The sequence below is a fragment of the Mya arenaria genome, chromosome 14 (genome assembly GCF_026914265.1).
Source record: "Mya arenaria isolate MELC-2E11 chromosome 14, ASM2691426v1".
Classification (NCBI taxonomy): domain Eukaryota; kingdom Metazoa; phylum Mollusca; class Bivalvia; order Myida; family Myidae; genus Mya; species Mya arenaria.
Window position 1 is genome coordinate 38,772,307 of NC_069135.1, and position 13,733 is coordinate 38,786,039.

Genomic DNA, 13,733 nt, shown 5'->3' on the forward strand with positions numbered 1-13,733 from the left:
CTGTATGCCTAAACATTCTCTAGTTATTAATCGGACAAGCTTTTTTATGTCTAAGGTCATCAGGACTGTGTCTTGACCTACTGACCTCAAAGTCAATAAGGGTCATCACCAAACTGCCTACCAAGTTTGAGGCACTTCGGCCAAGTTATCAGTCGGAAATGAGTTGGTATACCAACCGACGGACATGTGCGAAGCAATATTCCGTCGCTCCTTAGATGATAGCACAAAAATGATTCATATCGCCGATCCTGGTGATGCCAACATGACTATTACTTGTTTACTTGTCCCAGTGCTAACAGGTTGTCTTGTTCATTTGACCTTATGACCGACTTACTGGCCAGGGCTGACCTAGACATGACCAAAAATCAAACATGGACATGCTTTTAAAGAGAAAAAACATTTTTGAAGACCATGACGTTGCATTTTAAGAGATAATATCTAAGGGCAGTTTTATGATAGCCACTTTAACAACTGTGGAAAACCAATGTAAGCAAGGATGTATTTTTTTTTTATTTTAAATAAGAAAATTGTATAACAAGAAGCCAACAATGGTACATTAACTACAACCTAAAATGTCAATCGATACAAAAATAGATGCTGATGCTGGCCATTTCTTTTTACAAAATTAAAAGGGGCATAACTCTACTATAATTAAAGTATTTATTGTTGTGTATCATGTGTTTAAAGTATATAACATTTTTTTAATTTTTAAAATCATGGTCAATGTCGAACTATTTGGCACTTTGCAAACATAAACCCCAGCTAATAACAAAGACAACACCATTTATTCAATCACCTGACAAGGTAAGAATGAAAACAAATTCTCTTAACGTTGTTTTCTTGGCTAATTGCACACACTCTTCAAGTTCATCTATAATATCAGTTTGTTTCCAATAATGTGCAGTATATCTAGAACAATGTGCACAGAGATAAAAGGTACATTTATGTTGAAACTACAATGCATACGAATGGTCAAAAGTCTTGTCCGGTCTACAAAAACTACAATATCCAAAAGTCTTGTCCGGTCTACAAAAACTACAATCTCCAAAAGTCTTGTCCGGTCTACAAAAACTACAATATCTGTTTTGTTTTATATCGCACACTCATAAATTTGGTATCGATGGAGAGGACCTTAATTAAAATTAAATGCATTCAATGAAAATAGAATTTTGGAGTTTGAGCCAGTACTGCCGGTACAGTAATGTGTTGAAAATTGGCATTGAGGATTTGCAAGGCACAAATGAAACCCATACCGGACATGACTTTTGGCCATTAGTATAGTTTCATTGACATACAAAAGAAACTTGATGAAGATCATTATTTTGTTTTCTTATTTTTATTCAATATAAAATATGTTCAAATAAAAACATGCAAAACAATCATATATAAACTATTAGCAGCATAACAAAAATAAAATAATTAAAATCATGGTAATGTTAATAACAACAATTAAAAAGAACAAAGGGGCAAATGCTTGTCTGTCTTGTTTCATTTTCAGTCATAAAAGGGAAATAAATCTACAATAATTCAAGACAGAGTTGAGGGCTTTGTCATAATTTGTGGTTTTGTTTCTGGCAGGATGTGTATCCACTGGAATATATATTGGTTTTTGAATGCTGAAGCTGAGGACAATGACTGGAAGGCAATAACAATACCTCAATCATATAATATGTTGATTAATACTGTGTAACCTTTGTGGTAGATATTAACACTGCATCTTCCGTTCCTTCAAAGAACAGTCTTTTGGCAATTGTGAATATTTTCAAATGAACGCTAAATCTTCTGATATATTCAAATCGTGAATCATTGCGTATTAATATAAGTAGCATACTATTGTTTTGATTCTTTAGCAGACCGCGACATTTTTTATCAACATACTGAATTGAAGTGTTAATTTATTATTTGTTAAATGTACTCGTATTGTTGTCATTAGCAATTTTACTTTCAGAACTGATTTTATTTGATCACAGGTTAGAGAGTTTACTGTAAGGTTTTCATAAATAAAATAACATATGTTATTAACAATTCTGGACAAAAATAATGAATATTGGTGTAAATATAAGAATTGAATTGTGTGATTGATGTCATTATCGGGGATATCAACGCAGTAAGGCTGGTTAAAATTTTCCTTATGTCCTTCGGACTCCACACGCTTTAACCAGCCCAACTGCGTTCATACCCCAATAATGACATCAATCACGCAATTCATTCCTTAAATGAATTGACTTTTGATATAAATATATGAAAACAAACCAAAGTTAATGAAAGAAAAGCAATCTATGACTATGGCTATAGTCTGGTTAAATGTATAGGTTATAACACACTCATTAAGTTGTCCCGGGTGCGATTCCTGACCTGGGCATATGTGAGTTTGGTTTGGTGGCCACCAAGCTGGACAACAAGCCGGGTAAGTTTCCCCCACACAACACCAGACCATCATATTGTGCAAAGTCATGCTGAGAGTGACTTAGCATAAGTTAATATCAATTTATTCACAATCATTGTAAAACAAAATGCAGATAGATTAAATAACAAACATTGACATAAGTACGGCTACAGTTGAGTCAAAAAGAAACATTAAAAATAATATAACAAAGGGAAGCACTTTCTTTGAAAGGAATGTAGTGTATATTGCATTCAAAAATTCACATAACAAATCGCTTAAGCATTATCATACAAGCCATATCCCCCAGTGGGGGGAGGAAAAATCCTCCAGAATTTTGATCCATAATCCGGTCTCCCCTGTATTTTTTTTTAAAAATCAGAAAACTTTACAATAGGCAATAATGACAAAGTAAAAACACAGTCTGTGAGTGAAACTGAATGTAAACAAACAACTCCAAATGGGAGAAAATGACCATTAGTTACAATGATTGTTTTTGCTCTTTTTTTTACAAATAAATGCTTTAATGAAACATGATTATCAACTTTTCAATTGACTAGAAGTGATTTATTAATTTGTAATATTCAGTGTGTGTATACCACGTGATAAATTGATCCCATAAATGCTACGTCTGAAGGCAATATTTTGATTTGAAAAAAGACTTTAAACAAAGATAACTTCACTATTTCTTCACCATTTTAAATGAAACATAGCGCAGTCTACGCCGCTTACGGAGCCCCACCTCCGGTCTTTCACCAGAATTTGATTGCGAGTTTAGTTTCTTAAAACACTTCGATAAACCTTTTCACGATACGGCCGTCTGACGGAGCACTGTCAAAACATTTTTTGGAAACAGGTTTGTCGAAGTGTTTGATGAAACTAATGACCTCATCAAATTTCGGAAATATAAACAAATGAGGGGCTCTTTAAGCGGCATAGGCTGCCCTTTTGTTCATTTAAAATGGTGGTGTAAATGAAAAGTTATCTTTGATTTAAGTGTTCATTTTAAGCTAAATGCTGCCTTCCGACATAGCATGTATGGGATCAATTTATCACGTGGTATACACACACTGATATTGATCAAAGGAAACTTGCGCCTAAAATTATTTTGATATTTCGCAAACTTAGACCTGCAAAAAAACTCCCCTGGAATGGTCTCCAGAAGTATGGCCTGTATGCAGTATCAATTTCAAAAACAACTCCACATCAAAAATGTAAATAACTGGCTAACATTCTTTCAAAGCTATCACATAAACAAATACAAAAAGCACTAAAAAACAAACAATTTGTTGAGCAAACATTTACAACAAAGCTATATATTTAGAGCTATATATATATGAAGTTTATACAACCTTATCACCAATATTAAATACATAGACATTTCTGTAAACAGTAGGAACTGGTAAAACACTTCAACATGATGACAATAAATTGTAAAGTAACTTTTGGTCTCTGACAATTTACCTGTATTTTTCTTTTTTCTAGATTTTTAAAAAAAATATATATGTATCTTATAAAAATGAGAAACACACATAGATTTAAAACAAAAATAATGATGTATAAAGAGTATAATTGCAGGTGTTATGCTATCAAATCATACAAAATCTCAAGGGTGGGAGTGGTATAGGTGTCCCCATCTCACCCACCCACAAGGTTGTGGGTTCGAGCCCAACTAGGTGTACCTTCTTATGGCCTCTCGAAAAAGACACATTACACAGTACTGGTTTCTGTCCAGGAAACAGACTTGAGATTGATTTTTTTCAGATTGTAGCTGTCTTTACAATTCAGCAAAAATAAATTAGTATAAAACCATAACAAATTCTGAACATTTTGCAAACCATATCCAGATGGTAAATTAAAACATGAAATAATTTTTTTAAATAAAACAATTATGATAAAAATGTTGACATTTTTCGCTATCAAGCTGAAGTAATAAGAAGCATTTAAGAGGCAAAGCACAACCAGTAATTTATTTCTTAATTTAGAAATATTAACAAATACACTGGCCTGAAAAGGTTGAGATGGGCTTAAATATAAATCATAGGTATACATGTAAGTGATAACAAATATGCAGCTTGATCTATTTCTTCAAATACACATTAGACCCATTAATTATCATGAGTTTGATCATGTGGACCCCATACAAGAAAAATAAACCGCCTAATTTCATCCATATCATGGCGTCTGGGCATTTCATGAGGAATAATTATTAAATTTCAAATGCAATGCAGCAATTTCATTGGCAAATAAAGTGGGGAAAACTGTGAATATATAATTAGGGATCTTCCCATTTCACTGAAACTGATATATGAGTGAACACTGGGTCAACAAGCAGACGTTTAAGTTGTGATGGCGTCACGGCGGGGTCATGCCATAATGATGCCAATGGGCGCAGGCAGACATTGATAAACTCAAATAAACAAAATACAAAAGTAGACGAGTCGACACACTGAATATATCTATATATACACCTGGTGTAAACAGTTTCTGAATTCAGACTCAATACCCGAAATAACGTCTTTATTCTATTGCACCTTTACTTCAAGAAAAGCATTAATGCTTTACTTTGCTCAATTATATTTCTATTTGGAAGTTTTGCTATTATTGACATGGTTGTGGTAAAAGAAATGGTATAAAGATTATTTATTGTTCCTTGTAAAAATGTCTTTTCAAATCTGAGTCTTGCATACTTTGATAAGATTTACCTTATGCGTTTTTTCTTTATTCAGGACTGTTGGGATAAGAGTGAGGTTTGTGCACATAAACTGGTTTAAACCCCCAGTAAATTTACAGATAATGTTATTGCACATTAACTTTTTATGAATATCAGGTCAACATCACCTAACACTGAATTTAAAAAAAATAAAAAAACCAATGTTATTTTTATTCCAAAGAGTTCAAATGGCCAATTCTGCGTCATCTTTGTTGAACCATTTGCAATCTTTGGTAAATTAGCATTGCACTATGTTCTCAATTTGTGATCCAATCGATTCTGGAATTATTATGAATATTAAAGCTGCACTCTCACAGATTGACAGTTTAATTTATTTTTTTTGCCTCAGAATTGGGTGACTTTGGCATCGATTTCTTCAGTCTTGCATTATAACTCACAATAGAACAATTGTTTGAAACAGTGCCGAAAAGTTTATTTTTCATAACCCTTTTAGCCATTAAGCATCAATTTGGAACATTTATATGAACACTGAGATCTGATATTTTGTCAGCAGTCCAACATCACTGGTTTCAACACATTTACACAAAAAATGGTTAATTCTGAGAAGAAAGAATGAAAAAAACTTTCAAAATAATCAATATGTGAGAGTGCAGCTTTAAAGCCTTGTGAAAATGAACAGATCAACAGCCCAAAGATATCCAGCCACGTGTGCTAGTGCATCAAGGGTCATTCCTGGACAGGATCCAGAGATGCGGATAAATCATTCAGCATAGCTTCCATATCATCAAATGCCAATGCTACACTGTCCCTCAAACCTGCCTTTGGTTCTGGAAAAGATTCAAGTAAGTTATTTCAATATGCAACTGAAACCTTATGTGAAACTGACCATGCCATCAACCATTGTCTGTTCTTTCTTCAGATGAAAAAGGGACCTAACCCAGTAATTATTAAAACCAGAGTTATGGACCTTGCTGTACATGTACGTATTGTCTCTGGCATCATGCGTACCAAGTTTCATTGAAATATCTTGTACACTTGTTTAGTTATGGTCACAGTTATAAATACCCATGACATCAAGGCTAGGACAAAACCTCAACTTACTTTCATTGAAAAACAGATGACCTCAATATATAAGTATTAGCCCATGTAACTAGGAGGGGGGGGGTGGTGGGGGGGGATTCTTGTATATATATATATATATATATATATATATATATATATATACAGTATGCTCCAGCGTGATAAGTTTAACACCAAAATGCATGCAGGAGCCATTTTTCAAAACTATGTCCAGGACCAGGGTACTGTGTTAAAGAGGGACTACAAACATTTCATGATTTGCATCTTAAAGACACTTGAAATTTTTTATGTTTTTCTATTTGAAACTCGGTTGTTTACAGAAATATGATTTATGACCAAAAAATAGTCATTGTCACAAGTTACTAGACTGTACAATGCATAAACTGATACATAAACAGTTTGATATTTTTTTAATCAAATACGTAATCAATGGAACTTACTTATTTCAATAGGTTGAGGGGTGGACAAGGACACCCTAGGGTAGTCTACACATTGAACTTTCAATATATGGCTCCCAGCTGAAAATATAGCACTAGCCTCATAAACATTCATATACATTTATCAGAGGTAAAGTTAGCGTTACAGACAAACGCACATGCATAAAATCATTCAGGAACATGAGCAAGTTCAAAAGAAGGTTTTTAAGAAGAAATGTGTTGCCCCTTGATAGCTATCATGCATTATCATAATATTAAACAGAGAGTTATTAGATCAAAAGGGCGGGTGTGACATTGACCTTTCAATTTGAAAGTTTCAAATAGTAGCCCTAAAAACCCTCATAATAATCTACAGATGAAGGCAGTCTAAAATTGATGTTTTATGTAAAGTTAAATCATCGTCAAGTTATTGTGCAGAAAAAAGTTTTCATAAGCTTTTGACAGACCAAAGATTTAAGCTATGACATCTCTGCCCTACGGACTGCAAAAAAACAATAGGTGTCATTTTATGCAGGTCATTGCAAACCTGCCTACCAAGTTTGAGGTCTCTGGGGCTAATATTCTTCAGTCATTGGTTGAAAAAGAATTTTTTCAGCTCTAGGTTACCAGGACCTTGACCTTGACCTTTGACCTTAACATCAATAGGATCCACCTTCTGGTTATTACCAACCTGCCTACTAAGATTGAGGTCAATGAGACATAGCAATCTTCATTTATTGATAGCAAACTAGCTTGAGGTTGCCTCGACCCTGACCTTCGACCCACTGACCTCAAAATCAAAAGGGTTCATCTGCTGGTCATTACCAATCTCCTAACCGAGTTTGAGTCCTCATTCTTTAGTTCATGATTGGTAACAGTGGAGACAGACAGCTGATTATTAAATGCCGCCCTTTAGGGCATAAAAATAGGAAAAAGTAAGAGCCTAACAAAAAATTAGGGAAAAGTAAGGCCTGCTATAAAATGTTAAAAGTTTTCATAATTATTTAAAGTACATACGTGTGTCAATGACGATCCCAGAAAAAGTGGCTTTGGATGGCTCGGTCTCGGAGTTTGACAATAAAGTAACCACTGACTTTCCTTTTATAGAAACACCTGGAAAAATTGAAAAATTCAGACATAAGTTTTATTTCAATTTCACTTTTTCGCAAAGATTAATTATCATTGTATGTGCATGACCAATATTTTTTTATATTCTAGTTATTGCTCAATATTAAACATTTAAAACAATGCTGACAATGAAAATACAGTGGATGCCAACATGGCAATGTTGCCAATAACAATAACAACAGACCAGATAGAAATTCACATTTTTCACATACTTCAATAACGAAAATCATTATAAAAAGAAACAAGAGTGCTGTAGAGTGCATGTCATCGCTTTTGGTAGATTTAATAGTAAAAAATCTGTGTACCAAGTTTGAACTTCTATAACAGTTCTTTGGCTATGACCCTGGATAAAGTTTTTGCATGATGTCACGCCCACAATGCCAACAACGACACCAATGCTATGATTGGAATATACCACCACTTTTGTTCTTTGGAAAACAGACAATGTAAAACTATGATACCTCGGTCTGCAATCAGTTTTATTTGCGTTTTCACTCCGGGCAAGGACTTGATTCCAAAGTCTGGAATTACCACCCCTTGTCTGACTGATGTAAGCGGAGTTATGTCCCATGATAAGGAAGATGGATGGAACTCTAGAAATAAAACATAAAGAAAATTAAAGCAAGTGAAATTCTTTTGCCATATTTTAATAAACAGTTACTATGTACTAATATGAAAGATGAATAACCAAAATTTAGTTATTGCAGTTTTTATTAAATGGTTACTTATTTCAACTGAAATTGTATGTGAGTTTCCTTTTTTGTAATCTATCATAACCCAAACAGCTTGTTTGTTATATAATATTCAAAACCCCAAAACCCATTTTTTTCTACACTTAAAACTCTTTTAAACAATAAAAAAATATGGTGTCAAAATTCACAAAATTAATTGACACTGTGTATACATACAATAAAGTATATATAAATTTTACAAAATTTAAGTAATAAATGAACAGTCATCAAAGACTTTTGAATACAAGAGCTGTCACAGTATGTGACAAATGCCCCCGATTGTGACATTGACCTATGAACAAGGTCAGTACATGAAAAGTTGATCTTGCCTTTACGTGTCAAATACATATGGCAAGTTATTTTAAATTGCCTCTAAACATAAAAAAACCCACCAATACTTGACAACCGACACTGTTATGTCCTTATAAGCAGCATTCCATTGTGAATAAACACTAAGTGTGACCTTGAACTTAGAGGTAGGGACATGGGTCTTGCACGTGACACGTCGTCTTGGTATGTCGAACACATGTGGCAAGTCATTTAAAAATCTGTCCATACAAGAGAAAGTTACAGCCTGGACAAGACAACCTATACTCTATGTCCTATATGCAGCACTCCATTGTGAATAAACACCCAAGTGTGACCTTGACCTTAGAGATAGGGACACGGGTCTGTCATGCGACACGTCGTCTTGGTATGTGGAACATATGTGGCAAGTTATTTTAAAATCTGTCCATACAAGGGAAAGTTACAGCCCGGACACGACAACTTATACTCTATGTCCTTATATGCAGCACTCTGTTGTGAATAAACATCTAAGTGTGACCTTAACCTTAGAGGTAGGGAAACAGGTCTTGCAAGCGACACGTCATCTTGGTATGTGAAACACATGTGGAAAGTTATTTTAAAATCTGTCCATACAAGGGAAAGTTACAGCCCGGACACGACAACTTATACTCTATGTCCTTATATGCAGCACTCTGTTGTGAATAAACATCTAAGTGTGACCTTAACCTTAGAGGTAGGAACACAGGTCTTGCAAGCGACACGTCATCTTGGATGGTATGTGAAACACATGTGGCAAGTTATTTTAAAATCTGTCCATACAAGGGAAAGTTACAGCCCAGACACGACAACCTATACTCTATGTCCTATATGCAGCACTCCATTGTGAATAAACAATAAGTGTGACCTTGACCTAAGAGGTAGGGACACGGGTTGTGCACGCGACACGTCGTCTTGGTAAGTGGAACACATGTGGCAAGTTATTTTAAAATCTGTCCATACAAGGGAAAGTTACAGCCTGGACACGACAAACTATACTCTATGTCCTATATGCAGCACTCCATTGTGAATAAACAGTAAGTGTGACCTTGACCTTTGAGGTAGGGACAAGGGTCTTGCACACGACACGTCGCCTTGGTATGTGGAACATATGTGTCAAGTTATTTTAAAATCTGTCTATACAAGGGAAAGTTACAGCCCGGACACGACAACCTACACTCTATGTCCTATATGCAGCACTTCATTGTGAATAAACACTAAGTTTGACCTTGACCTTAGAGGTAGGGGGACGGGTCTTGCACGTGACACGTTGTCTTGGTATGTGGAACACATGTGGCAAGTTTTTTTAAAATCTGTCCATACAAGGGAAAGTTACAGCCCGGACACGACAACCTATACTCTATGTCCTATATGCAGCACTCCATTGTGAATAAAGACTAAGTGTGACCTTGACCTTTGAAGTAGGGACACGGGTCTTGCACGCGACACGTTGTCTTGGTATGTGGAACACATGTGGAAAGTTATTTTAAAATCTGTCCATACAAGGGAAAGTTACAGCCCGGACACGAGTTATTGAGCCGGACACACGGACGGACGAATGGACGGTGCGATTTTAATATAAAAAAGGCTGAATTTTTATTTTTAAGTCCATGTCATCAAACACATTGTACACATATTTACTCTTATCATATGCTTATTTTGTTTTGATCTTTTAAAGCTGCACTCTCACAAGTTTACCGGTTTGACAATTTTTTTTATTTTTTGTCTTGAAATGTCACTTTTAGCATAAATATCTAACAACCAGTGATATAGTGCTGCTGACAAAAGATCAGATTTCAGATTTTCATATTTCCGTCTGGAAATTAATGTTTTATGGCTAAATGAGTTACTAACACTTTAAGAAAAATGCATAAAACATCAATTGTTGAACATAAATATGAAAACCTGCGACCTGTCTTTTTTTCAGCAGTTTTATATAACTGGTTTCCATGCATTTTCGCAAAAATTTGCTCATTCCAAGGCAAAAAATAATAAAAAATTGTCAAAAGTTCAATCTGTGAGAGTGCAGCTTTAAGTTAAATGAGTCAAACATAATAATGCATTAAAAGTTTCTTTCTATTGTGCATCTATCAAGTTCGAATCTATATTGTCCCCCCTCCAAGCTCAAACTGAATACCTTTGGGTCTGTCTCGCTCCAACGATTTGAGTATAATCTCCTTGTCACTAAAGTCACTAACAACCTCCTGAATAGCTTCATCTGAGATCAGTAGAAACTTCTTGTACGTGTTGTAACCCTGTGGATATAGAAAAATTGTTTAAAAGCAACGGTTTAATGGTAAATTCAACAAATCAAGAGTTCCCCATGAGGGTGCCAATGCATGTCAGTTTTAGGAATGTGCAATGTTATCAACAAACAAATTTTTAATTAAATTGGTTCAACAATTCTGATAAGATTAAACATGGTCACATTATTCATGATAAATTGAGGTGACTTGTTTGGAGCCTGTTGCATGGGTATGAACCAACCATTGCAGTACATTATATCAATTTAAAAGCCTAGTTTAAGCCTTCTATAAGTGACCCCCCCCCCCCCTCCAAATCTGTGTACAGTACACAACCTCTGTGTATTAATCTTAATCTACTTGCCTTGATCCCTCTTTTCAGATCTCTGATCTGAGTATCCTGCTGTGCAGTTTTGGAGGATTTATTCTAGAAATGGACCCATAATGGCCCTGAGCCAATAAACGTATACACAGGAAATTGACCCCTACTGTGACACCAGTGTATTTAGCAGAAGATGCACAGCATGCCAAACATTCCTTAAACTATGCCTTTAAGCAAAACATAATGCCAGCTAATGAGGGAGTGTCTTGTAATTATTAATACTTCAACCACGATTGGACTGTTAACTTCCTTCAAATAATTAAGGTCATGATGTACAGTTGAGTGCACTAAAAAAATGTTTAATTACCAAAGTACATTTTCTGCTTTTTTTAACACTTTGATCAAAGATTTATACTACAATTTATTGAGAGAATATGATTCTGACAGAGAAAAAAGACATTAAAAAGTTTGAACCATGCAAGACTATTAAGTAGTAAAACAAGCTCGAAGTCAATCAGGGGTATCTCACCTGATAAAAATATGACTGTCTACATGCAAGTATTGTCATATAAACTTATTCCTACCAAAGCGATGATGTCATCAGCATAGTTTTCCATACTATTCTCTTCTAGGAGTTTCCTTATCCTGTTGTCTGCTCCATACAGTTTAATACCCTGGAAGCAGATGCATTTCCCACCAAAATTGTCAAGCAGCAGAATACGCCAATACCGTGACCGGGCGGTAAAATCTGTGAACGTCTGTGGATCACCTGTAATAAGGATTACAAATTCCTTGCAATAATTGTCTCAACAGCTGTCATACGTACTGATTGTTCTAAACATATTACTGTTTGTCATATCTTTGACTTTTAAATTCTAATGATCTTTAACTCCTGGGAGTGTTATTTATGCATTGCTCCTGTATAAGAAGGGGACAGCCAAAGTTCAAACTAGAATTGGAGATGTGAATTATGAGTATAAAGTTTAGAATAACAAAACAAGAGGGCCATGATGGCTTTAAATCGCTCACCAGAGTGAAAGTTTTTTGGTTTTTTTATATTGAGAATGAATGAGTTTATTGGTTGAGATCAATGCAACTAGGGATAAAACAATGATCGAGTATCGTCAAATCTTGTAGTGATTATGGTCATCCAAGCACAACATTGAAATTTGTTTTTAAAACTGAGCACATGGTCTAAATTGCATTGCTGTAGCTTCAAAAATAAGAATGTAGGTCAAAAGGGGTGGGCCAGCTTTGAACCCGGCGGCATAATTTGAACAAACTTGGTATATGACCACTAGACAATGTTACACAACAAAAAACTAAGATCAAGGCCTCATGTTTTTTGTCAAGAAGACTTTTAAAGTTTTTCCTTTTGGTTGCCATGACAACCAGGGTTCTGCATTTAAACCATTCTTTAAACAATTTTGAAAAGGTATCATATAAGGAACATCCCTGAAAAGTTTCATCTAAATTAGCCAGGTGGTTTAGGAGGATAACGTAGCAATTATTAAGGGACAACGGACAGACGCTGGACAGATGGGTATTGGTAAATCTCATCCAGTGCACTATGTTCTCAGGTGAGCGAAAAACATAATAAATCTTGAAAATACACTTAGAAACTTGTTTATCTTGGAATGTAACTCATTGAATGCTTTGGACACATATCTTCAAAAAATCATGTCCTATATCTTGCATATAATACCAACCTGGGCTTGACAGAGTGGTCGGTCCTGATTTTATACACGTACAAGGAACAACTGTAGACCATGGACCACTGAAATAAATCCACATGTACATTTATAAAAGTTAGATGAACACAGCATGAAAAGCCCATTATTACTGTGAACTCATTAATTATGAAGTTTGCACAGTTTAAAATACTGTAAAGAAACTCAGACCAAAAGGAAAATAAGGAACAGTTCAGCTTTTTTTATAATCAGTAGGGTATAAAAATCGGACAAAAAACATAATCGATTATCAGAAATATTCGGCGTAGTTCTTCCAATAAATCATCAAAATTGATTCACGTAAAATTGATGGAAATTTTGTATAAAAAAAAAAGGGCACATATTTTACTACAGAATATTCAGGTTAATCATGAAAACGTGCAATCCTAGCCTAGTGAGATAATTGATTTTCGATTATTGAGAATCGTAATGCTTTATCGTATGCTTAAAATATTATTACTTATCGATTATCGCAAATTCCAGAGGTCAGTTTTTCGACATAACTTGATCATCCTTTAATCCCCAATAAATAGTATAAAGCCAGCATGAGAATTGAACTAGTGGTTTTATGCATGTAGAGATGAAACAGACTTGTCTAAAAGTACATTTTTTTAAAGCAAAACCCCACCGAAAATTGGGGACCCACTGGGAAAAATTGTCAGGATCCCACCCCCATCCCAATGGGATCCCAGTGGGAAAATT

The 13,733-nt window shown here is 34.9% G+C and overlaps 1 protein-coding gene across 1 annotated transcript in view; it reads right to left on the bottom strand.

The window, feature by feature from the left end:
* Positions 1-595: 595 nt before the first annotated feature.
* LOC128216099 (uncharacterized) overlaps positions 596-13,733 on the bottom strand; it is a 32,487-nt gene continuing 19,349 nt past the window's right edge. Inside the window, exons 14-20 of the mRNA XM_052922688.1 lie at positions 13,011-13,078; positions 11,886-12,070; positions 10,874-10,991; positions 8,143-8,274; positions 7,571-7,666; positions 6,578-6,655; positions 596-5,884 (exon numbers count right to left, since the gene is read on the bottom strand). Coding sequence (XP_052778648.1) covers positions 5,784-5,884; positions 6,578-6,655; positions 7,571-7,666; positions 8,143-8,274; positions 10,874-10,991; positions 11,886-12,070; positions 13,011-13,078 — 778 coding nt within the window. The 3' untranslated portion in view covers positions 596-5,783. The remainder of the gene's footprint in view (positions 5,885-6,577; positions 6,656-7,570; positions 7,667-8,142; positions 8,275-10,873; positions 10,992-11,885; positions 12,071-13,010; positions 13,079-13,733) is intronic.